We start from the raw sequence: 26,781 nt of genomic DNA, 5'->3' as shown, positions 1-26,781 counted from the left end.
GCTCCTTCTGCTGGCCGACGGGGGGCGAGGCCGGAGACCAGAGGGCAGACGGCTGCCCACGACGCAGACCCGGGCCCCACCCAGCGCACAGACGCCCGCGCGAGCCCGCTGACCCTTCTCAGCCCCTCCTGTCGCTCTGAGTGTGACCGGTGGGTGGAAAGGCCACTGGGAGGACAGGCTCCGGGAGGCACGCGCCCGCCTACCTGCTGGGCCCGCAGGAGCGCCGCGTCGATGGCCTCCACCCGCTGCGCCACGGCGTCGCTCACCAGGCGGAAGCGGTCGTTGTCCTCGGCCACTGTCCGCTCCAGCCCTTCCCTCGCCCTCCAGGGCACCAGCTCCAGGAGCGCGGCGCTCACCTCGTTCAGCGAGTCCAGCAGGGCTTTGTGGCTCTTAGCTTCCTTCTGCAGCTCCTGGGAACACAAGCCGAGAGACACAGGCCTGGGGGACACGCCACAGCTGGACGCGCTTCCCCCTCCAAGTGCCCTCGGGGCCACAGCCCTTCACAGGCACCACGCAGCGTGGGCCCCTTGGCCGCAGTCACGTTCTATACACCACAGGTACTTCACACAGGGGAAACCGTTCCCTACAAAGCTCAGGACAACCCCCTTGTCAACATGGCACGATTTGAGCTTTGAAACGTAATACCAGCGTTTAAAAATTGGGAACCCAAATCTAGCAGGTTAATATGGATTATTCTTTGCTTGCTGGTAACCTCAAAGTAACCGGGACCCAGAACAGATAACTGACGAGAACCTCCCGTGTAGCTGCTCAGTGAGCCCCACTCAGGGCTGTGGTGACCTCAGCCTCAAAGGGAAGGAAATCCAAAAAAGGCAGATACATGCATCCGTACAGCGGCCTCACTGTGTGATACAACAGAAAGGAACACAGCACTGCAAAGCAAGTATGCTCTAACAAAAACTAATGTAAAAAAAGTAATCAGGCACCAGAAAACTAAAAGGAAAGTCGGGACCAGAGTGGGGTGACCCTCAAAAAGAGGACGCACTGGCTTTAAATCACCCCTGCTGAATCATCACAGGCTCAGTGAACCTAGCCTCCCTAACTCCCCGCACCCACGTGTGGTCATTCCTCAGGGATGATGAAAACGGAGGCTGGCCCCTCTGAGAAAGACACTCAGCATGGGAGAATACCAATTTTTGCAACATGATTAGGAAAGCCGCCTCATGCCATGCATCGACCTTATAAACATGTGATTATCTCGACCAAATTATGTGTGTCTCTGAAACAGTGATCACTGCCCTTTCTTTCCTGTTTCTATGCATAATTAAGTATACTCCCACCATAAGGTTCAAGGGACAAATGACAAGACGCTGTTCTCTTGTCTGGGCTCCTAAAAGCTCACACTGCTGGCCCGCTGCCAGTTTCTGTTGGGTCCACGCCCGCAAAGTGGTCCTTGAGCGCATTAGTGGTGACACGTGATAAACGTCACTTTGCCCCGAGTGACCAGGCCTCTCCCGAGAGATAACAAGCCGACGCACAGAGCGTGGGTCGGAGCGTACTTTTTGCCTCGCGTGGGCTTGGCTGGCGGCCTCTCCCTTCAGAACCTGCGTTTCGTACGAGAGCAGCTCAACCTCCACCTTGTCCAGCCAGGCACACAGCGCCTCGTGGGTGGCCTGCAGCCGCTGCGCGAGCTGCAACGCCTGCTCCAGGGTCTTCGCAACGTCCGTGCTCAGCTTAGTGATGTCCTGGTATCTCGCTTTAATGGCTTCCAGTTTATCTTGAATGATTAAAACTTCGTCACCTAGAATTTCAAAGGCATGTTATATCTCAGGAAAGGGGAAGCAGAGTTCTTCAGAGGTGATGCTACACTGATGAGATTTTAGGGGGGTGGGGGAGAGGAGACACTTTTCTTAAGAGGTTTTGACTCAAGAAAACTCCTTTTCTAGGTTTGAATCTTTCTGAGGATTTCTGGCCGATGTCAACAGCTCTGCAAATGCAAATACAAAAACTGTCAAGGGCTACAGCACCTTCTGTTTTGTGAAAAGCATCACCTTTCGTCTACCTGTATGGTCTTTCCGTGTTTAAGGTTAAAAACCACCTGGGTTCAAATACTGAGTTTGTGACTCATTACCTTGCACAAGATACCTGACCTCTCTGTGCCCCTGAGTACTTATTACAAGGACAGAACCTACTTCATAAGGTGGTGATAAAAATTCAATTAGTTTATATTTGCAAAGTATTTAGAATGGTGCCTGTCACAGGCATACACATGTTTAGGTACAGTCTGGGTGGTGGTAGTTTAGTTGCTAAGTCATGTTCGACTCTTGGACTCTTACAACCCCATGGACTGTAGCCTGCCAGGTTCCTCTGTCCGTGAGATTCTCCAGGCAAGAATACTGGAGTGGGTTGCCATTTCCTCCTCCAATGTATAATCCATGTGTGTGTTAAAAATAATAAACTCATCTGTACTGCTCCAACAGATCTTCACCTGCCTCTCTTCAATTTTCAGGCACACAGAGAATGCGTCCTGGGCGTCAGGTTCCAAGCGTAAGGCTGCAGCTATGATACCAAATTCCTCCCATGCATCATGAACAGTACCTGCCCCCACCACACACATGCTGAGCTGAATACGGATACAGCGAGAGGTTCTTACAGCCAAAGGGATTACTAAAAACCAGTCAGCATTGATTTTCTTGATGAGTTCAGGCACAGAGAAGGGAAGCTTGGGCATAGTCACACTATGTGTCACCAAATACCGCCTCTCTTAAAATTTTACACCAGTGTCTACAACCGCTCTACAACAACTGCCTTCCACAAGTGGAAAGCTAAGTTCATTCTGCCACGCAATTCTCTGACCAGTGCTGTGTTATGAGTAACATACAAAACTTTCATTAAAAACTCAGTGAGATCATGAGAAAAAAGTGAAATCATATCCTAAAATCCCCTTGATCGGCCTTCAGAGTGCTCTCCAGAACGAAGCCTTGGATTGGCCCCAAACTCTAAAGAGCTCTGTGTTCCCCCATCTCCAAAGTAGTCAGAAAGCGATGCACAACGTCCGTGGAATGAGGATCCGAAAGGCAGCTCACCTGTCGTTCGTTTAAGCAGCTCCAGGCCGTTCAGCAACGCCTGGTCTACGTTCTGTTTCCTAAGCTGGATGTCCTCCTGCAGAACCTGAAATACAGGGGCCACTTTGTTATCAGCTCATCTTGGGAGAATGCTAACTAGGCTTCAGTTTTCTGAGTAAACACCTCACATTTTCAAACATTCCTCACTGCTCTCACACTGACCTCTCCCTATTTCAGCACTGTGCCCACATCCCGGTTCTTCTCTCGTAATTCTCTCCCCTACTCAGAAAATGAGCTATGTGGAGAGACCGGAGTATTGGTTAATTGCGGGCCTTTGTATACAATGATGAAATAGTAAAATGAAAAATGAACAACCTATTAGTGGAAAAACTGAATCCCTTCTGACATTACATGTGATTTCAATAAAAGTAATTGAATATAACACTACTATATAAAAAATGGATAAACAACAAGGACCTCCTGTATAGCACAGGGAACAACGATACTCAATATTTTAAATAACCTAGATGAGAAAAGAATCTGAAAAAGAATATATATATATATATATACATAAACTGAATCAGTTCACTGAACACATAAAACTAACACAACACTGTAGGTCAACTATACTTCAATTTCAAAGAAGGTCACTGTATACAAAGGCAATGTCTTTTTTTTTGAGTACAGGAATTAACCTAAATCATTGAGAACATAAAATAATACAGAAATAAAGAGAACTGAGAAAATAAGGTCAACTGAAATGAAAAAATGAAATAAACCAAAATACCCGCAACTCAGCCTGCTGCATCCACAGCCGCTCGGGGCTGGAGTCCTGGACCAAGAGCCGCCTCAGCTTGTCATGCACTTCACTCAGCCAGTTCATCAGCTCCACTTCATCTTCCCCAAAAATCTTAGCGTTACATAGAGCCTGCTGCAGCAGCTCAGACCTACTGTGGCTTTTCTCTTGAATCTCAATGTACCACACTTGGGAGGAGTCTAGTTTACTCTGCACCATATCTTTATCCTCCCTGGAGCTCAAAACCTTTAAAGACTGGCCAATGCTAACGGCCTGGTGTAAATGCTTATTGTGATGCAGGATGTCATCTTCTAAGGCCTAAACAAGGTTTAAAAAAGGGAAACAAAAAGAATGGGACAAATAAAAATGACAACATAAATCGAACAGAAAGATGACACGTGAAATGGGTGTAAGGTTGAACTGAGGCATCACACAATAGCACGTAACTCAAACGTGCGTCATAAAACCACAAAGGAAAGGGACAACTAGATCCCACGAGTGTGATGGGAGCCTTACTTTGTGTTGCTCAATCTGCTCCTCCAGCTTGGGCGCTTGGGTTCCAACGGGCTCGCAGTTCGCCAGCCTCTTCTCTGTGGTCGACAGCCACTCGTTCAGCGGCTCTAAGGTTTCGTGAAACTGCTGTGCTACCACGGAGATACCTTCCAGCTGACGGTTCCTGAAAACACGCCAACAGGAAGGTCACTCGGGGATGAGGAATGTGGGAAGCTGTCAACAGAAAGCTTCGCTCACGCTCCTGCGTTCCGCTCCCAGCACTTTTTGTAGAAAACATCTAAGGTTACAGTGAAAACTTCTCACACTGAGAGGACAGTTCAAAACAGCTCTTCTATTCCCTGAGCGTCCCCTGCCGGGGTTCAATCCCTGGTTGGGGAACTAAGATTCCTCAAGCCACTCAGTGTGGCTGAAAAAAATAAAAGTATCTACAATTAAAAAAAAAAATAGTTTCCCTATTAAATTCTCCTTTAATTCTTAAAACTGAACAAAGACCAACCTCAAGTACCTGAATCTTATGAAAATCTTAAGTAACTCATTATAATTCTTGCAATAGCTATAATCATCAATTCAGTTCAGTCGCTCAGTTGTGTCCAACTCTTTGCGACCCCATGAATCAAAGCACACCAGGCCTCCCTGTCCATCAATGTTATAATAACAATAGCAGCAATAAAAATGATAATAATAGGTAATATTTACTGAATATATATTCTATGCTTTACAAATTAGTTAAAATCAGCCAGAGCACCAGTTACTGAGATTGCTTTAGTCAAATGGTCAAAATTAGATTCAAGTTTTGAAAAATAAAGCATCCCCTGCACTGAAATTACTAGGGATTCCTCTCCTCCTTTAAAAAGTATACTGTCAGGTATGTTTCCCTGAAGCAACAGTTATTATTTTATGGGCTAAAATATCATGAAAGAGAAGAACTATTTCTCTGACTTTTACAAAACAGAGTTTGAAATGCTTTTAGAAAATTCATTGTTTCCTCCGTTAAAAAGGCGCCGTGTAAGTTAAAACCTGCTTGAACTGTCCTCGGTTTCCATTGAGGGCAAGTGATTGTTTTGGTCTGTATACAGAGAACCTGATTCAGTATTCAATTCTGCGAATCATTTCTGCTGGGACCAAGAGCTGCTGTCTTAACCTGTCATCATGTTTAATTCTTAGGAAACTGCCTGATTTGAGAAATGGATGTTCTATGGGGACAAAGGGAATCATGGAAAACTGGCACATGCTACTGAATGTATTGAGTTGGCCAAAAAGTTTGTTAGGGTTTTTCCATAAGATCTTACTGGAAAACCCAAATGAACTTTTTGGCCAACCTAACAATTTCTGTATCTTTTTATCACAAACCACATATGTATATATTTTTAAAACTTTCAATTGAAACATTTGACCTTTAAAAAAAATGAATAAATTACTATATTATTTTTAACTTCTGGATGATCACTATGACTCTTCTTTCTAAATTCTATTAAATAGTATCCAATCACCTAGAATCAATGGAAATAACTTTTGAGACTAGGTTTAATTGGCTGTGATTTAAATTGTAAGGGGATCTAGCAATCGGTGTCTGAATCACAATATGACCACAATCCCTCCACTTAATGCCACTGTGAGAGTGGCTTAGGAAAAGGACAGTCCTGGGAGGAAAGCAGAGATTTTGACTTTTGTTTATTTAAAAAAAGTACTGAGCGCCTCTCCCAAGGTAGTAATAGTAATTCTAGGGCATTACACAGAAGGAATAATCTACTGATACACGTTACAGGGAACGTGAAACTTCCAGCCTCCTTGGGAGTCCCTTACTGACTTGTCCTAGAACGCTTCCTTCTACTCTGTAATTCAAGATTAGACAAACCCTTCTCTGCACTATCCTATCAAGAGTTTCAAAGAAGGTAGGAATGTGTGGAGACGCTCATTCTGTTCAGTGGGTCATCTGTTTCCAACCCAACCAGTATACACTCCAGCGTCGCAAGGACTTGACATGGGTCAATGTGGTGTCAACAGAGAGAACGAAGAAAGAACTATACTCAATATCCCATGACAAATGATAAACCAAAATGGGGAAGGATATTTTTAAAAGAATGTATATATACATTCTTATATGAAGTGAAGTTGCTCAGTCGTGTCCAACTCTGCAACCCCATGGACTGCAGCCTACCAGGCCCCTCCATCCATGGGATTCTCCAGGCAAGAATACTGGAGAGGGTTGCCATTTCCTTCTCCAGGGGATCTTCCTGACCCAGGGATTGAACCCAGGTCTCCTGAATTGCAGGCAGATGCTTTCTGAGCCACCAGGGAAGCCCATATTCTTATATATACGTATATATATACACATACACACACATATGTGTGCAACTGAGTCACTTTGCTATACAGCAGAAATGAAAATAACATCGTAAATCAAGTATACTGTAATAAAATTTTAAAAAAGAAATGTAAGGAAACCCAGCGGAGCCACGCTCCAGGTCCTCACCTTGGTAAACGCCACAGCACCCCCACCGGCCTCACTCCCCAGACACCTCCCACTCCAGCTTAAACCAGAGCTCGGGACACCCCTGGTGGCCCAGCCGTTAAGCCTTCGCACTTTCAGGGCTTCCACTGCAGTGCGTGAAGCTTTGATCCCTGGATTGGGAACTAAGGTCCCAAACGTCACAGGTTGTGGCCAAACATAAAATTAAGAAACTGAGGGCACCATTTAAAAAGCATTACTAGACAGTCAAAACGTAACTAGAAACAAAAATAGAAAACAAACAGGCTGCCTGTCACCTCCCCACCCCAGGCCGGGTTCTTCTGGTTCTCTATCACGGCACCCTGGGTGCAGGTTTCACTCTGAACCATCACATCTGTCCCTGCTCTTCAACGGCCACCAAACCCTGCTACAGTATTCCCTGAGGGTAGGGATGATCTGACAAGTGCACCCCGGAACGCCTGGCCCTGCCTGATGAATGCAGGCAGGCAATAACTGTGTTATAAATGAATGAATAAAGGACCCCGCAAGGGAAACACGGTTCTTAAAAGAGTTGTGATAAGGACTTCCCTGGTGGTCCACCAGATGAGAATCCACCCTGTCATGTAGGGGACACGGGTTCGATCCCTGGTCAGGGAACTGAGATCCCAGACGCTGCAGAGCAACTAAGCCTGCATACTGCGACTAGCCGATTAGGTCCCCGTGATGCAACCAGAGAGTCAACATAAGACCCTGTGTGCTCAACTCAGACAGATCACAATCAAGCAAATAAATAAATAAAAACAAAACCAACAGGCAAGAGTTGGGAAAGATCTAGGGACTACAAGACATCTCCATCGGAGGAATGAGAAGAGACGCCACCACCCTTGCCCTCTATGCTCACATACGTGACAAACACAGGAAAAGAGCAATTTGAAATAGTCAGACCAAAATATGAGAAATAGTACAAAAGCCACTGCTGCTCTTCCCAAACCCTGGCAGCATTTACATTACCTCGTCTCGGCCTTACTAAGTAGCGCCTCCCATCGGCTATCCAGCAGACTCAGCTGTTTCAAAATCTTCACTTTATCCGGGGGTTCAGCTGTGGCGGCGATTTTTTCTCCTTCCCGTTTGATCACCTCCACGGTAGATTTGCGGTCATCCAGCAATCTTTGGAGAAGCTTAGGAAAAAATAGTAAATAGAAAAACAATAAATAAATGGAAAGGAAATAAAGGAATAACTGTATAAACATATGCAAAACATATGCTTTGTGGCATACTTTTGATACATGACAAAAATAATTTTGCATGGGTTCACATACAAAAGGATTTGAGAAGTAGAGCTTTTTCAAATACCTCATTCTATTTAATGATTCATTACTACTGTGTTAGACACTGTGGCAGAGGCTTTTCGTAGTAAATAAAATGAATATTGATAAGGCCACTAAACCATTCATTCTCAACTTTTTAATACAAGATAATGGGGTAGAAGGGTGCTACTACTCAGGAAAACTGCACTGCACTGGAAGTGCAAAATCCTCATTACTATAATGAAATGGGAACGCCCTAACACTCAACAATGATCTGTCCCACTGAGACAGAAAAGATCATTATAAATCATCACTATTTTCAAACCCTTTTCCCATGGTAAACAATCTACCACAGAAGGGAAGCTGAGACTCAGACCGGTTCACAAGTCAATGAGGCTGAAACCGGAGGCTCCTGGCTGCTTTGTGGAGGTAGGATAGCTCCTAAAATTCTTAATGAGGATAAAAACTAGAGCCTTTAACTAGCATTTCCACAATGACCAGAGTGAAACATGTCAGAAACCTTCAAAGTTGGCTAAAAAGACTAACATTTCAGGACTGAGCAGCAGGAAAAAAAGTCAATCCAATTCTTCATTTCAAGAAGCCTGGAAGGGAGTGTTTGACATAGGGAGCCAAAAATCAGGCCTCCCTTCCTCCACTTAAAAAAAACAAGCATTTCAGTAATAACTGCCATCCCCAGGCCCCACGTGCAGAGTGGTGAGCAAGGCACACAGAACACTGAAGACCACTGCTGCCTGAACCTGACCCTGACCGATCCCGATCGCCAGCAAGCCCACCCTGCTCAATGATACGCGGCAGCCTGGATGGGAGGGGAGTTTGGTGGAGAACGGATGCATGTGTGTGTATGGCTGAGTCCCTTTGCTGGCCACCTGAAACTATCACTACATTGCTAATCAGCTATACTCCAATACAAAACAAGAAGTTAAATAGCGATCTAAAAGAGACCACCACATAGGAGCAGAGAGGAACAGGGTCCAAGAGAAGGGAAGAGACGCCCTCTCCTGACATAGGTCAGAGGTCATAAAATCAAAGTATGACAAGTGGTTTAGGCAGCAAAGGGAACAATTAAGTGGATTACTCTCAGTAAACTTTAATGAATAGCTTCTAGCAATTAAGAGCAAAATCGACAGACAGGCTTTGTTGGCTAAGCATTGTTCATTTAACTCTGGGTAAATACTACAGGTTTAAATTAAATCATGAATGGCAACAGTCATATTATTTTATTTAACACCGTATTGTATATATTTATCATAGAAACTACACAAAATATTTTATTACATATTATAAGTATCAGTTTTTTCCAAAAACCAAACAAATGCAATGTGTTTCCTCTTATGCTTCTTTATTCTTTACCTCTAAATCTATTTCTAATTAGTTAATTTCTCAAGATAGCAAAGTCTTCAAAGAATTTTCAGAGAGAGTAGTACTGGATGCCCAAACCCAACCAAGCCTCTGAATCCACTCCTTTTTTTAAGCGTCTTGTCTTTTTAAAGGTAAACCTCAGCAATGCGCTGTATGCCAGGAGCCCCCCACTGCCATGTGGCATTTCAAGTCATGGGTGACATGAATCAATCCTGGACAAGTCATTAATGCTTCCCAATGACCACAGAAGTTGTAGGTGTCGCCCTAAGCAGTCAGCAGCCCTCTAAGGAGTGTCTTTCCAACTGGGTCCTGTATGTGCAGCGTCAAAAGACACAAGAGCCCAGTTCTGAGCATAGGGGATCAACTCTCTGCCTCGTCAGTACAGGCTGAACCATGACAAACTGCCCATACTGACCCCATACAATAGACAACTGCATATGCACCAAGCTAGTGCATCAAAGAACCATGATAACTCTGTCCGAAGTCACCTTTTCGGTGAGTGAGGTCTGCCTTGACTGCACTATTCTTTTTTAAAAATTGTACATGTCCCCTCTCTACTTTGCACTTCCTGTCCCCACCCTCATCCTGCCTCTTCCCAGCTCTTACCTTCCACCCTGGCTTTGCTTATCAGTGGCCCACGTTAATACCAAGTGCTTATTTTTGTTTACTGCCTCCTTCTCCCTGTTCTTCCCTTCCCACTAACACTTAAACTTGATGAAGAATTCTTATGTTTTTTATTTGACAGTATAGCTCCAGCACCTGCAAGGATGACTGACCTGTGGCAGATGGTGGACAAATATTTGTTGAATGACTAACAAAACAAGGTCTAGAACATCGATTACTGGTTAATGAAGACGTCCTATTAACACAGAGAGAGTCACAAGGTAAACGTTTACTCTCATTATTACGGTGTAACGGGAAACAGGATGCGCGCTGGCTAACTCACCTTCTGCTCCTGTATCTGCGCCTTCACCACCTTGAACTCGGCGGACGGGGCTTTCTGATTGGCCACGAGCTCCTCGGTGTCCCCCATCCAGCTGAGCAGCGACTCCAGGGCGTCCTGGAAGCGCCCGCAGTGCAACAGGGCCTCCTGCAGCTGGGCTGCCCGCTGGGCCACCTGCACAGCCGGGGCCTCAGTTACCATCGCGCTCGCGAGAAGCCACACATGCCCACCAGCCTGCCCTGTCCACGCTCGTCTGCCCACTGATCACATATTCTCTCTTGCTTCTCACTTAAAACTTACTCAAGGCACTGCTCGTGGGCGGGATACAGACAGAAAGGAGACAAGCTCATCAGCAAGTCAGCCGAGCAGATAAGGTTACCCTCTCAACCTGTCAATGCCAAAGAGGAGGACTCTCGGGTTTTGGATGTATCCAATACACCGATGATTAGCAAAGAATGGTTCAAATATTTTAAGGTTACTGAAAGAAACAGTGCCTTTTTCATTTTTACCGTTATCAATGGGACTCCATTATTTCCTACGTTGAAAATCAAGGATAATAATTTTTTTTAAAGACTAAGACTTAAAAAAAAAAACTACTATTTAATAGAGAGAATCAGAATTACATTCAGCCACACAAAATAACTAAGAAGTATCCAATTAAATTCTGCCAGCTCCAAGCTCTATAGAGGCCTTTCTTAACAAGACAGGGCCTTTGTCCTCCAGTAAATGGAGTCTCTGTGTCCCACACAGAGATACCCTATCGCCCCCTCAAAGGTCTTTTCTTTTTGGACTGGACAAGTACTTGGCAAAGATAGTTTAAGTACCATGGAATATATTTATACCTGACACTGCACTCCCGTTTGTGTGTGAGTTAGCACTACAGTATGAATCAGACTCTAAAGAAGGATAAATGCTGTTTTGAGATCTGGCCACCAAGGAAGATTTTGGAGCAGGAAAAACTCAAGAAACAATTCCCTCCACCACCAGACGAGCCCTGCCATCCCGAAACCCTTTTCTGATCACTTCTGTCACATAAAGAGCTGCCGTTGTGTTTCAGCATCATCTCCTTAAGCTAGCAGAGTTACTTCCCAGTGTTTTCTGTCATGCACATTTGGGGAAGGGGGGATCTTCATTTCATCAAATGACATTTGGACTCAGTGATCCACAGTGAGGTGCAAACCCTCACTCCAGGCCGGACAGACACACGGCTGCGCTGTGTGAGCTGTTACACAGTGCGGAGTGAGTTGCTGATGAATGAAAATTAGCTTTCACGTAAAAAGTGAGATTTCCAAGTTCTCTGGAAAATAAGTAGACCATTTTGGCAGCGGGGAGCCCAGGCCCCTGTGTGGCACTGATCTGAGGTGCCAAGCAGCCCGTGCCCTCAGAGGTGCATGCACTGTCCCCGCCCAGGGCAGAGGACGTGGCCACCATCCAGACAGGGCCCGCCTCACCCAGCTCGCTGCCTGCGTCTGCGCCCCGAGCCCTGGGGACGCCGGGATGGGCCACGGGTCACAGGGCGGCCAAGGAGCAGGCAGGGTGGGGAGGCTGTGCTACCGGACACAGGACGGGGGGGTCCCAGCAGACACTGGCCACCAATCCACAGGGAGGGAGAGCCACGCCACCTTCTTGTTGAGGGTCTTCCAGCGCGCGCCGGCGTCGTCCAGGTCGTGTTCCAAGGCCTCGGTGCTGGCGCCCTTGGCGGCACTCTGGATGAGGCCCTGCCCCAGCCAGTTCACATCCTGATGCTTGACCTGCAGGGGTTCGATCTCTTCCTTTTGGAACACCTATGTTTCAAAGAACAATGATTATCTGAATTAGCGGACCCAACAGTCCCCAAATACAAACATCTGTTCAATCAGCTGGTATGGATTATTACAGATAAAGAAAACCCTGGTTGCCTAAATCATGTGTTGCTGCCTAGTCTATTTAGAAATAGTAGTAAAAAACGAAACATAAATTCATCATATTATCCTAACCACTCAGAAATATTCAGGAATGATATTCTAGGTGCATTTCATCAGATGACTTATAAAACGAAAACAAGAGTGGACATATCTTCTCTATCACTTCATTATCACAGCACTAGGAACCTCCTATCACTCCAATTTAACTAGTAAAAAAAGGTTTAGATGGCATTATTTCATTCTTTTTTATTAATGTCATTTGCAGCAACATGAATGCAACGAGCAATAATCATACTAAGAAAGTCAGAAAGAGAATGATAAATACTTTATGATATCACTCATACGTGGAATCTAAAATATGACACAGATGAACTTATTTACAAAGCAGAAACAGACTCACAGATACAGAGAATGGACTCGTGGTTGCCAAGGTGAGAAGGGCAGACTGGGACTTCAGAGTTAGAAGATGAAAGCTATTACACAAAGAATGAATAAACAACCAAGTCCTGCCATATAGCACATGCAACCCTACTCAACATCCATTCCATAATGAAAAAGAACAGAGAAACACAATATGTACACCTATACATATCCATGAGTCACTCTGCTGTATGCCAGAAACTACCCTTTGTGAATCAACTATGCTTCAGTTCAAACCGAGGCTCAGTGACTGCCTGGAGGGGTGGTCAGGGGACGGGAGGGAGGCACAGGAGGAGGGGACGCGTGTGTCCCTGTGGCTGATTCATGCTGACGTACGGCAGAAACCAACCCAGCACAGCAATGATCCTTCAATTAACAACAAATAAAAAATAAGACAGATAAACAACAAAGTCACAGGAAAGTATACTCAGCATCCTGTGATAAACCCTAATGGACAAGAGTATGAGAAAGTGTACCTATATAACTGAGTCACTTTGCTGCATAGCAGAAATTAACACAACATGTAACTCAACTATACTTCAGTAAAATAAATTTTTTAAAAGCCAAAAAAAAAAAAAAAGTACAGAAAATGCCAAGGAGCAAGATGATAAGATGGGCCCAAGATGGGCCTTCCCGGACAAGAATCCTTACGGGCTCCTCTAAGGAGGCCTGCTGCTCGCTGGCAAATGACATCTGAGCCTCAAGTGGAAATGGGAGTCACTGACAAGAGGAGGAGTACATCAAGGCTGTATATTGTCACCCTGCTTATTTAACTTATATGCAGAGAACATCATGAGAAACGCTGGGCTGGAGGAAGCACAAGCTGGAATCAAGACTGCTGGGAGAAATATCAATATGCAGATATTGATATGCAGACGACACCACCCTTATGGCAGAAAGTGAAGAAGAACTAAAGAGCCTCTTGATGCAAGTGAAAAAGTTGGCTTAAAGCTCAGCGTTCAGAAAACTAAGATCATGGCATTGAGTCTCATCACTTCATGGTAAACAGATGGGGAAACAGTGGGAACAGTGGCAGACTTTATATTTTGGGGCTCCAAAATCACTGCAGATGGTGATTGCAGCCATGGAATTAAAAGACGCTTACTCCTTGGAAGGAAAGTGATGACCAACCTAGATAGCATATTAAAAAGCAGAGACATTACTTTGCCATCAAAGGTCCGTCTAGTCAAGGCTGTGGTTTTTCCAGTGGTCATGTATGGATGTGAGAGTTGGACTATAAAGAAAGCTGAGCACCAAAGAATTGATGCTTTTGAACTGTGGTGATGGAGAAGACGTTTGAGAGTTCTTTGGACTGCAAGGAGATCCAACCAGTCCATACTAAAGGAGATCAGGCCTGGGTGTTCATTGGAAGGACTGATGTTGAAACTGAAACTCCAATACTTTGGCCACCTGATGCGAAGAGCTGACTCATTTGAAAAGACCCTGATGCTGGGAAAGATTGAGGGCAAGAGGAGAAGGGGACGACAGAGGATGAGATGGTTGGATGGCATCACCGACTCGATGGACATGGGTTTGGTGGACTCCGGGAGTTGGTGATGGACAGGGAGGCCTGGCGTGCTGCGGTTCATGGGGTCGCAAAGAGTCGGACATGACTGAGCGACTGAACTGACTGAATGACAAGAAGAGTTGAGCCAGAGGGGCCACACACGGGGCCACACACAGAAGAAAGAGGTAAGTGGGCACTGCAACAGCGTGGATGCCGACACATCCACATCCTTAACCTCTGTCAAGATGCCAATGGGCCTGCAGGAGGCACGGAGGCCTCCCCCCCGGGATCCCAGCGCACGTGGCCTGCACGGCCACTCTGTCCCCCATGGGCCCTGCCTGCACATGGACTTTCCAGCACCTCCCGGCCAACCCTCCGGCCCACCCAACTATAGGCCGCACTGCCTGCAACTGGCAAAGGATCTAGCTAATGTGTTAGAGTAAAATGCAAGTTCCACAAAAACACCAATTTGTTTTCCTTAGAGCTGCTCTATTTCCTGGGCCTACCACAGTACCTAGCTTGTGATATGGACCTGGTAATAACTACTTGCCAAATGAATTATCAGTATAGAAAATTGTATTCATATCTTGGGGTGCGTGATGATCATTCCTCAATAGATAATACTGTACATCAACTCTTTCATAGATAATACAAATGCTTTTAATACAGGGCTTGAAGGAGTCATGAGGACAATATACTCATTAAACTAAGGAAGGAAAGCTTCAGCGGGAGATTAAGGGAAAACAAGGTTTAGGGTCCTGAGTCATTATACTACATAAATATAACAGTCCAAGTGAAGGAATAGTTAAACAGAATATAGGAAAACACAATAAAAGCAAATATCAAAAGAGGAGTTGAGAAAAAACTACAGGCACAGTATGGAAAATAATTTTGAAAGATGTAGAGGCTGCCAAACTCCCCAGACTTTGGCCCACGCCCAGCACACTGGATACGTCTGTGCTATAGTATGAATGAGTACATTAAAGAAGAGCAAACAAATGCACAATCACCTCTTCTAAAAGTCCCCTTTCAGCAAAAAGCCCAAACATTTTCTGACAGTTTCCACACTAGCTAATTGTTTCTATAGAACAATACTCAATATAAAAAGTCAATTACACACGAAGAATTATAGGAGTTCCCCAAATCACTGGGACAAATACACAAAATTTTTCATAATTTTTTAAAAGGCTTAATGTACCTAATAAGTCAATACCAATAAGGTAGTGAAGACACAATTCCGCGCTATGATTCTACTTCTTTTTCTATACCACTTTCCAAATTACTATTTCTAGGAATAGCTGTAGATATGTTTTACTACTTACCGAAAAAAAGAAGAGGGGGAGGAAAATGGCTACATTTTTAATTCCGGGAACTTGCCTGGTACATAAGGATTCAGGGAAAAGTTTTATTCTCCCCTATAGCTAGTTTTCAGGGCAAAAAAACAATAAAACCAATAAAAATGTTCCAGTAAATTGTCTTAACCTCTGGTCTTGGTTTGAAAGAAATTAATTTCAGGGTTGTCTATCAGCATAGTTCTGGGTGAGTCTGTAGTAATTTTCAAAAGTGCTTCCCAAGATTCACTAAGGGTTAAAAAAAAAAAAAACAACTACTAAAGAATCTATATACTCCTAAGAGTTTAATTACTTTCTACAAATAAACTGAAAATCCTTTATAGCAAACAAACACTCTGCTAAACTCTCAAACTAGCACACCATTCAATGCAATCTCAAGGAAAGGGCATGGCTAATTAGATCAATTATTTCATAGACTGATAGCATCCAAAAGCCTTATCTCTCAGTAACAAAATACCTAGGAAGACAGACTCTCCCCTAGGCTAACCCTCAAGCACACAAACACAAGAGAAGCTTAAAATAGAGTAAAATTACCTCTGAGGCAAAGTTTACCAGAAGAGCTTAGGAAAAGGACTAAAATAGCTAAACTTCAATCTAAGTGGGAAGAAAAAAATTACAGGCTTGACAGCCATCTCCCTACGACAAGGCTGCACCCTTCACTGGCTCACTTCACTCAGCACTGAGCAAAAGGAAGACGGGCTACGCGGACTGCAGAAGGCAGCACAACGGCTTCTCCCCGCGGGCAGCGCTGCCAAGAGAACGCTTGCAACACGTGTAAAGAGCCCTCCATTTGAGAAGAGCACTTCTCAGACCACAACAGTGTACCACTGTGTTTGCGCCTTCCTGACTAAGCCCCTTCAAGCTTAATAAACCCCATATAACTGCCCTTAAGTGGCAGGGTCTTAAACCACAATGTGTGGAGAAGCCTAAGCTTAACATGAATTCACAGTGGAGGGGGGCATTCAAACGAAGGGGAACGGCCACCATCCTACCACCAGAAGCAGGAATACAAACAGCTGGCAATGATCACCCTCCTCAGGAACCATCCCTAATTAGCTTGCAGTGATCGATGAAGCAATGTCTGCCATCTGGCTGGGTACCAGTCAACCACCCCTTGTCCCCCCCTCACTGCACCCCAGCCAGAGATAGGACAGGACTGACCATGGTCAGAGACACCAGTGATCACTTGACAGCAGATTTCCCATCCCTGTTAATTACCTGAGCAGAGTGAAAGCCGTTACAGACAGGGGCCAAGGTTCCTGCCTGCACCCCCGTTTTTCGGGGAGCAGCTTGCTTTCTTACTGCTCTGACTTGTGAGGAGCATGGCGCATGGATCACCTCCACCTCCTGGACAGAAAGAGGAGCCTCCACATCCTCTTGGGATGCTACATTGGCTTCTTCTGAATCGTACTGTGTCAATAACGTCAGGTTTTCCACTAAACTTGTGCCACCCCAATCAACAACATTTCCCCCCAGATCTGTGTGAGAGACAGCCAGCTCCTCAGGAGAATCTCCCACAAATTCCCTCCTTTGGGTGGTGCTTTGCAATTCTCCTGATCCATAGGTTCTTCCTTCTTCTCTGGGGTTAGAGATGCACTTGCTTTCTCCCTCTCTTGGCAGAATGAATGGGCCACCCTTAGGAGTGCTCTCTCTGACAGCATCCTGCAGGGAGCCATTTTCACCACGGATTTCTCTTTGACCATGGACAGGTTTTGTTTCCTCTGGTGGAGAAGCATCATGTAAAATCATCTTGAAGTTGCCATCAAGGTGGGTGCTTCTGCATGAAAGCAAGGGGATCTTCTGTTCGCTGATGGAATTAACAGAAAAAAAGGGTCTGTATTGCTCTGCGGTGTGACTGTCTCCCACAGAAGACAGGCTTCCGATTTGGGACGGGTCTCCGGGGAAAAGGCGCTGTTTTTCCTCCCTCTCAGCCGGAGGACTGCACAAGCCAGACTCATCCTCCTCTGACGTGAGAGAGCTAGTAGCCCCTCTGCACTTGCCAGCCTTGGCAACAGCATCTGAGAGATCAGCAGGTTCAACAAAAGAGCTTTCACTTTTGTTTGCATAATCCACGAAATTGGCCGGGACGAACAATCGCCATGACCGTCTATGCTCTTTCTTTTCCGCATGGGATTTGGCTTTGGGTAAGCCTGTGCTCCGGATGATGTCGCTATTGAGTTTGAGGGCATCAAAGATCATCTTTTCATCGAGCTTGTGGGCTTCACGGCCTCTCAGCTCGAATGCACTGGAAGAAGCAAGGGGCCCATTGGAGCACAAAGAACTGACATCCAGTGTTCTGTGACTGTAGGGTAAAGTCCGGTCTGTGAAGTGCCTGGAAGACAGGCTCCCCTTGGAACCCGAGTCAATCTGCTCATTCAGCCTAACCGTGTCGTAGATGGAGCGCTGGGGGACATAGCAGTCCTCGATGTTGAGGTCCTCCTCCTCCTCACCTTTCCCTACGCAGGGGGGATTCTGACGTAAACAGTCTGGTCTGCTCAGCGGCTTCCCCATTGCGGAGCCCGTTACAACAAACACTGCAGCTCTTGACTCAGAAAGTGAGAAATAAGGCCAGGCATATTCCAGCAAAGCACACTTCTAAACAGAACTATAAAGTGTCTCCAGCCCAAAGATGCATCTCAGATAACACACGTCATCACAGATGAGGAGCTGAAGGCCAGCAGCAGGGCACCGGTCCATGCGCATCCCTCCCTTTACCTGGTTGTTTGAGAACAAGTCTCAAAAATAAAGTGCATACAACAACAGAACAGAAGTCTCCTCCCCAGCCCACCGAAGTCCCCTTTCACATACTCCAAAACACAGAAAAAAGAAAACAAATAATACACTTATCAGTGGCTCAAACACTCAGAACATTCCATTGTCGGTCCATTTCCCTTTTTATTCTAATTGTGCATCTGAGATTTCCAGATTACAATTTCCCCAGGAGCAGCATCTTTATTCGAGTGTCAATTTCAGCAGAGCTCTGGTTAATTGTAATCCACTTAAACACAGCTTGCAAAACTCCATCTCTTATAAATAAACCAAGGTTCAGAAACTTAAAAACACTCGGAAACTTATGAGACCACGGACTATTCCGATGAAGGCACAGATGAAGTCTTCAGAGAAAAATAAGTCTCACACACTGTAAGAAAGTTCAAATTTTCTTTTACTCTTTTTGGGAGTAGCTATAAATAATCCTGATTCGAAAGGCAGGCTCTTCCCATATTAAGCGTCTTCGAGGCTATTCAGAATTATCCAAAGAGGAAAAAAATAGGCTTTTGGAAGGCCAGGCCAGTACAGTCTTAGCAACCGTTCGAAGTAAATAGACAGCATGGTCTAGTATAAACTCCACTTAAAGGGGGGAAAAAAAGTCATTTTCAAAGAGTCTTATCTGATCCTCCTTAAGACAGCTGATTCCACCTGAGGCCACTGCAGTGGAGAGGAGCCCCGCGCTTCCTCCGAGGCTGGGCAGCCGCGCGGCGGGGCGGCGGGCGGGCGTCCCGAGCCTGGGCGCTCCGGGGGCGCATCTGCCGCGCGCCCCTCGCCGAGGCCCGGGCCCCGCTCCGCCGCTACGCGCTCCCGAGACCCGGCTCGGCGGGCATGTGCCCCGGACTCCTGCCCCGGCCGCCGGGCGCCCGCGAGCCTTTCAGGGGGAGGTGCCCAGAGGCGGGCGGCGGGAGGCAACCGCCCGGCGGTGACATCAGCGCGAACCAGACCCGGCCCGGGGGCGCGCGGCGGGCGCGGGGGCGCGGCGGGCGCGGGGGCGCGGCCGGCCGGCGGGGCCCCGCGGGGACAGCGCCGCCCTAATCCCCGAAGAGAGAAACGGGGAGTCGAGCTAACCCGCCCACCGGTAACCACTCTCGGGGCGCTGACAGTGGGGGCCCCCTGGGGACCGCGTCCCCCCAATCCCCGGAGAGAGAAACGGGGAGTCGGGCTAACCCGCCCCACCGGGAACCACTCTCGGGGCGCTGCTGCGGCGGACTCGCAGCCCTTCAGGGTCCGCGATGCAGAGCGCGCATCACTTTCAAGTCGGATCTCCTGTCGTTCTTTTTAAAAGCCCAAGTTCAAGTCAAACTGTTCTCCGGAGGAAACCACTCCTTAGGGTATGGAGCCCTCGGCACCGCGGACGTGAATATGAGCCGTTACTAATAACTATGCGTGCCTCTAGAGGTTACTGCAAGGTTTGGGCTAAGATCTAGGGCGGTTAAGCGACTCCGGACATTTCATTAACACAATCACAGCCAGGGAGTTTTATCCACTGAACAAACACTCTTTAAATAATACTGTTTGAAAATTAACTCAGCAAGCCAAACCTTAGCCTTTGGGGGGGAGGGGGGGATTTCACACTATCCATTCTTTATTTTATGAAATAAGCAATCATGCCAGAATAGAAGATAGAGGGCAGATTTTCTTTCTTCAAACTCACAAAATAATCTTTCGAACATAAATAAAACTGTGCTGGCCCCAAGTGAAGACAGGTCTAGTAAAAACAACACTAAATGGTCTCTGCTAACAGAAGAGATGTGGGAGGGGCCTTTTGTACCTTTCATGAGAAAATGATTCCAAAATGATTTTTTATAAACATAAGAACTGAATCTTTAAAAAAAAGAAAATCTACCCATAACCAGAACTCTATAGGCAACATACCCATTCGACACTTATTAGATGCAACTCATATTAAGTTGGAAAAAATATATACATAGCCAACTGTAAGGGATAATATACATAATAAATTATCCATCAACATAATAATATCAAAGCCTACTCTTCATGGTCAAGAAGGGAAGTATCTCAGCAAGCACTTGATTCTATCTGAACACACAGGCTGTTCTGCTGCCGGGATAATAAGACAAAGAAAACCCGCCCATGGTTACCCTGTTTGAACAATGGGTCGGGCACCAGGCCTCAATCAGCAGAGACCAAGGGACTGACTGCCAGCTGCCACAACCTTCCTTAGCAAGTAGCTCCTGGGAAGCCACTCACTTGTGGCTACATGAATAAGAAAGTTTCCATGGAGTGTGGACCAGAGTTGCTCACAGAACTTTTCCTAAGAAACAATGGCCCTACTTCCAAGCCCCTGTAGGCTCTAACTCTGAATCATGAACTTAGTTCTAATCTGGTCTTCCAGCTCTCTGGAAAGCTAAGGACAGCAACCTTGCATCTGAGATGAAGAGTACACTTTTAAAGCTACACAAATAATTCATTCATAATTTCAGCCACTCATCAAACAGGGCCCACTATCTGCCAAACAGCACAGGAAACGCTGGCAAAGTGCAGGTGCCCAGAGAGGCAGGACCCCCGCCCCGCGTGCCTGACAGTGAGGTGGGGAGACACCGCCCCGCGTGCCTGACAGTGAAGGGGAGGGTCTGCATGAGAAAGTGTAAGGGGCACAGCCAAGAAGCAGGAAGTGCAACGGAGAAATGTCCTCCGATGGATTATGTTTAACACTGTGCCATTTATTTAATAACTGAGTTCCTATTTCATTAAGCTGATTTCAACTAACTCTACAAAAGACGATCCTGGTACATTCGGGCTCCATTTGCTATTTGTACTCTTAACATTATATTGGTATTGATGACAATAACTTGTATATTTATCTTTGTTACTTGAAATCAGATTCCAAAGATCTATCTGGATAACTTAAGAGAACTCATATTTAGAGCAGAACCCGACTGGTTGATCTTTTCTTCCTAAATTCGATTTATATAGCTACTTTACAATGCAATGGTCTCTAAAGTTAGTATTAATAAAATCAAGATGTATAAGACTGTATAAGATTAATAAAATCATGATGTAAAATCAAGTATTTAACTGTGTTAAATACTAACCATGATACATATAAGAAATATACAATGAATAAATGAGCAAAGTTCTTCTGAAAAGCAGTCAACAATATTCAGAAATCGCAATGTTAACCTGGTCTCAAAAGGCAAGTCTACACAGCCTACTTGATGTGATCCAGTTAAAATACTTTCTAAAGGTAGATAATTTTGGAAAAGTACACAAACACTAGTTGAATTATAAACAAAATAGTACCATTTTCTCATTTTATATTTCTAAAATTAAAAAAGAAACTTTCTGAGGAATCTTACCACGAAGTATACAATGATCCATGTCTTAGAAATATAAAAGGCTAATTTTACCAACTGAAACACGGAGTTTTTAGAACTTAAAGGCTAGAAATATTAGGAAATTCAAATGCAGTAAGTGGACAACATTTGTAAGTAAATGCAATATTATCCATAAAAGCTGATGAACTTATCTTCCTGGCTTGGTAGCTCCTGAAATATGAATTAGAAGCCAGACAAGAGATGTGTGGGGTTTTTTGCTTTAAGTACAAAACTAGCCCTTAGAGACAACAATTTCTATTATTCTTTCTAAGATAGATATGCTTTTTTGCTAAGGAAAACTGAAAGCATACTACGTTCTCAGGTTGTAAAGTGATAAACTTCTTTGCATGGATGGATAAAGGATTTTCAAGAATAGCCATCAGATGAATGCATGTATGCATGCATGCTAAGTTACTTCAGTTGTGTCTCTTTGTGACCCCATGGACAATAGCCCACCAGGCTCCTCTGTCCATGGGATTCTCCAGGTAAGAACACTGCAGTGGGCTGCCATGATCTCCTCCAGTGGATCTTCCGGTTCCAGGGATGGAACCTGTGTCTCCTGTTGCTCCTGCATTGCAGGCAGATTTTTATTGCTAAGTCACCACGGAAACTCCATTAGAGGACTATAAGCATTAGCTATTTATTTCAGTTTAATACACTTTACATTTGAAGGAAAGTAGCATATTCAGCAGAGAAAGCAATGGCAACCCACTCCAGTACTCTTGCCTGGAAAATCCCATGGATGGAGGAGCCTGGTAGGCTGCAGTCCATGCGGTCACTAGGAGTCAGACACAACTGAGGATTTCACTTTCACTTTTCACTTTCATGCATTGGAGAAGGAAATGGCAACCTACTCCAGTATTCTTGCCTGGAGAATCCCAAGGACGGGGAAGCCTGGTGGGCTGCCGTCTCATGGGGTCACACAGAGTCAGACACGACTGAAGCGCCTTAGCTGCAGTAGCAGCAGGATATTCAGACCCCACAACAAGAGCAAACAAGTAATGAAACTTATCAGACTGACTGACGTTGATGGGGATTTATCTTGAACATTAGGTAGGGCCGTTAACGTGCACTCCTTAGCTTCCTGTGAGTTACCCTCACAGCATTTACCAGCCAAGATTATTTTTAAAGAATGAATAGAGACCTAGATGAACATTAAAAAAAATTAACCCATCAGATTTTCTTATCAAGAAACCTACATAATTTCATAACAACAAAGCAAATTCCTGTCTGTTCCTATCTCTCACACCCATGGACAGCCACACCTCTAAGCAACTTCCCACGTGAGTAAAATAAATTATGTAGGTCTCCTTTTATCTAAGGAAGGCCCATGATAATGACAAGAGATGCTACAGCCTGGCATTTTGCAGGGGTGGGGAGTGGGAACCACTTTAAAATTAAGATACAAGTTTATCCAGGTAACCACCAAAAAGTCCCCTGGTATAAAATCACTGGTTGGAACTGTGTTGAGAATGACCTACCTTGAATCCTTGACCTTTCCTCTGTAATTGAAGTATAGTTGATTTACAATGTTGACAATACTGTGTTAGTTCCAGGTGAATAGCTATATATATACACACATAGACACACACACACACACACACATACGCATAGCTATTACAAGATACTGAATACAGTTCCCTGCTGTCCCGTGGGTCCTTGTTGTCTAACTGTTTTATATCTTGTAGTGTGTATCTGCTAATCCCAAACTCCTAATTTATCCCCCACTCCTCTTTCCCTGCTGGTAACTGTAAGTTTCTTTTCTGTGTTTAACTCCTGGGTCTTCAGTGAAGCCACAGGAGTCAAGAGGCCACAGGCCAGCCAGCGCCTGGCATCAGTTAGCAGCAGACACGGAAGGAGGGCCCACACGCCGTGCCCCCAGCAGCACCGCCTTTCAGAGCACAAAGGCCCGCCTGCTCCGCTGGTGCGCGTGGTGGAAGCGCTAACCTAACCCTGCCCCGGCAGCTCCATCCCCGCGGCACGGCGTGGCCTCTGCGTCCGTGGGCCTTCTCTCTTGCCAGCACAGCTGAGATGTCTTCTTCCTAACATCTTAAAGCCACTCTGACACAGCTGACTGAATAAATGGGACCAGCCGATAGAGCCCATGCATCAAGGGGCCGTTTCTATACTGAAAACAGTCACCTTTAAAAATACCAGAGGAAGGTGCTGTGAAATCCCCCTACTAATACAGGCTTATTAACAAGAATCCAGTCAAGTAAGACTACTTCCCCACGAAAAATCACTTCTGAGAAAGCTTTATTGAATTTCCTCCTGTTCTCAACAAAACAGAGAACAATTTGTCATTGATCTCGATGGGACAATATGGACCACTTAAAAACTATTATTAAAGCATTCTTTGGACAGTTTACTTTCATCTCGAAAAATATGGTGACATTACAGAGGTTGTTTCAGGATCATTTAATAAATACCTTAACAGGATACTTGGAAAGTGATTTTTTTTAGCAGTACTGTTTACAAATAGGATCAAATAACCCAGCTGCACCAGCTTCATGGCACCTGTCATTTTAGGTCCCCCAGCATTCACAGGAGGATGCTGGGTGCCACTGCCTTCCCCTGTGCCCGAGAACATTCATCTCGGCACAGTTACACGTGTTCTGGTTTTTGTATCCGGTTTCAACTTGGCTGTCAGGGCAATTAAAATGGAGGAAGTCTTCAGGCTCTAGAAGCAAAAGAGCAGGCCTCTGACCTGCCTCCGACCCTGGATTCCACACCTGCCCTAGAAGCATAGCAAATCACAGAGCACTGTAGATAAGAAAGGGTGGGTCCTGGAATCTCTGAAGCCCCTGAGGGCCTGGCCAATCCTCCAGGGTGTAAGAAGTCTTCTGACTCACCAGGTGAAACAGCATTGTAAAAATTAAACCAGAGACAGACTTCTGTGTGCAAACTGATGATATCACTTTGCAGCCTGTGATTACAAGCAGGAGGCCACAAAACTGCAATTTGAAGTCTTGCCTATGGGGTGGACACACTGCCTGGGACCCCTTCCCAACTGGGATTCCAGACTGCTGCCTAACAAGGGACTTTCCAGCATTGTTTAATCTGGATGTAGGTTGTTGGCCCAATTTGGTGATGTATATGCTAATACTTCCTTCTTGGGCTCCAAAATCACTACAGATGGTGACTGTAGCCATGAAATGAAAAGATACTTGCTCCTTGGAAGAAAAGCTGTGACCAACCTAGACAGTTTATTAAAAATCAGAGACATTACTTTGCTGACAAAGGTCCATACAGTAAAAGCCATGGTTTTTTCCAGTAGTCAAGTATGGATGTGAGAGTTGGACCATAAAGAAGGCTGAGTGCTGAAGAAATGCTTTTGAACTATGGTGTTGGAGAAGACTCTTCAGAGTCCCTTGGACTGCAAGGAGATCCAACCAGTCCATCCTAAAGGAAATCAGTCCTAAATATTCATTGGAAGGACTGAAGCTGAAGCTGAAGGTCCAATACTTTGGCCACCAGATGTGAAAAACTGACTCACTGGAAAAGACCCTGATGCTGGGAAAGATTGAGGGCAGGAGGAGAAGGGGACAACAGAGGATGAGATGGTTGGGTGGCATCACTGACTCAATGGACCTGAGTCTGAGCAAGCTCCAGGAGATGGTGAAGGACAGGGAAGCCTGGCGTGCTGCAGTCCATGGGGTCACAAAGACTCGGACAGGACTGATCGACTGAACAACATTGTTCCCATTTCTTTTCTTTTAATGACTGTACATCAAGATTAAGGCAAAGAATCTAAAAAAACATGAAACTGTTTTTTTGTGTGTAACAAATGGTTTCTTTTGTTAATGAGTTCTTCAAACCTGAAACTTAAGTACTGGCTTAAAAATTCTCTGCTTTAAGAAATTTTTGGTTCAGAGAGACATGTACCAGTGATTTGTTCATTTGTGGGAACAAACAGTGACAACTGGGGCAGCCACAGAGTGGCCAGAAAAACCAGCAACAGGTTGTGGGCGAGGCTTTTTACCACGGCCCAGATGGAGCTGGGGAAGATCGTTATTTAGTTGGAATGTGACTGTATGTGTTCGCTAAAACATCAAGTTTCTTTGCTCTTCACTGAGATTAAATCAATTCAGTGTGCTTATAATGATCACTTCACGATGATCAGAAGATCTGATTGGCTGTTGGTGACATCATAGGAAGGCTGGTATATATTCCTTGTATAGAGTTGGTATGTCTTTGAAACACAGTAAAAACATGAAAACCTTAATATTCTATTTGATAATGTAGTTTTGATTTGAAGACCATCTTGAGCTGAGAATCTTCAACAGGAGACAGTGATAGGGAATACCAAAGGGACTTTTTCTTTTTGTCTGGGAATTTATGATCGTGTACACAGAATTTAATATAATAACATGGAAGTATGAGTAGAAAATGGTACTTTGGGTTATCAATAGTAATAGAAAATACATCAGTCTTTAGACATTTTAGTCCAATGACTAATATTTAGAAATAGGAAAATGATTCAAATTATTTTAAAATGTAGCTAAAGTAACCCAAAAGGTAGTACCAATCTCTTTTCAGAAACTTGGAATACTTTCACTGACAGTGAATTAGCACTCTTGGTTCTGAACAGTATTTATTTTCAATCATTACATTTGGGTTGTATTAAATATGAATTAACTTTATCCTTTCAAGGATATTAACAGCTATTTCTTAGGTTAAATTTTAGGGGGAAAAAGAATGGAACCCTAAAACTCTGTCTTACCTAGTTTATATAATCCATTATGCTCCCAGTGAGTAATAAGGCATCCTTACTGAGCAACTGGGTAATAGCTATGAAGCTTCAGAACGACTCAGAGGGCAACTTATTCTATACCATGAAAAACTGTTGAAAAGATTTTTCCCATGACATCAGGTTAAACTAAAGCACCCTGGTAGAGTAATGACAAACTGTACTATATTCCGAAGTCTATAATGAAAACAGGTCCAGTACTGTGGTGTTTTTCTGTTTCACTTTGAGAAATTATAACATAGCAAACTACTAGTTTCTTTTTTTAACTCAATACACATTATTCCACTTAACATAATTTTTAAATCTTCCTAAAATATTATGTTAAAACTT

The 26,781-nt window shown here is 44.8% G+C and overlaps 1 protein-coding gene across 17 annotated transcripts in view; it reads right to left on the bottom strand.

Moving 5' to 3' along the window:
• The window catches only part of DST (dystonin), a 522,273-nt gene that overhangs the window by 70,653 nt on the left and 424,839 nt on the right, over positions 1-26,781 (bottom strand). For 15 of the 17 annotated variants that reach the window (XM_043907023.1, XM_043907022.1, XM_043907025.1 and 12 more), the window contains 8 exons: positions 12,034-12,195; positions 10,415-10,585; positions 7,793-7,959; positions 4,336-4,495; positions 3,811-4,137; positions 3,045-3,129; positions 1,518-1,759; positions 204-410 (listed from right to left, as the gene is read on the bottom strand). In XM_043907023.1, coding sequence (XP_043762958.1) covers positions 204-410; positions 1,518-1,759; positions 3,045-3,129; positions 3,811-4,137; positions 4,336-4,495; positions 7,793-7,959; positions 10,415-10,585; positions 12,034-12,195 — 1,521 coding nt within the window. The remainder of the gene's footprint in view (positions 1-203; positions 411-1,517; positions 1,760-3,044; positions 3,130-3,810; positions 4,138-4,335; positions 4,496-7,792; positions 7,960-10,414; positions 10,586-12,033; positions 12,196-26,781) is intronic. The other 2 variants (XM_043907030.1, XM_043907037.1) reach the window with 1 other exon arrangement.

The sequence above is a fragment of the Cervus elaphus genome, chromosome 7, assembly GCF_910594005.1.
Source record: "Cervus elaphus chromosome 7, mCerEla1.1, whole genome shotgun sequence".
NCBI classification, from domain to species: Eukaryota; Metazoa; Chordata; class Mammalia; order Artiodactyla; family Cervidae; genus Cervus; species Cervus elaphus.
This window is presented reverse-complemented; position numbering and strand designations above follow the sequence as displayed.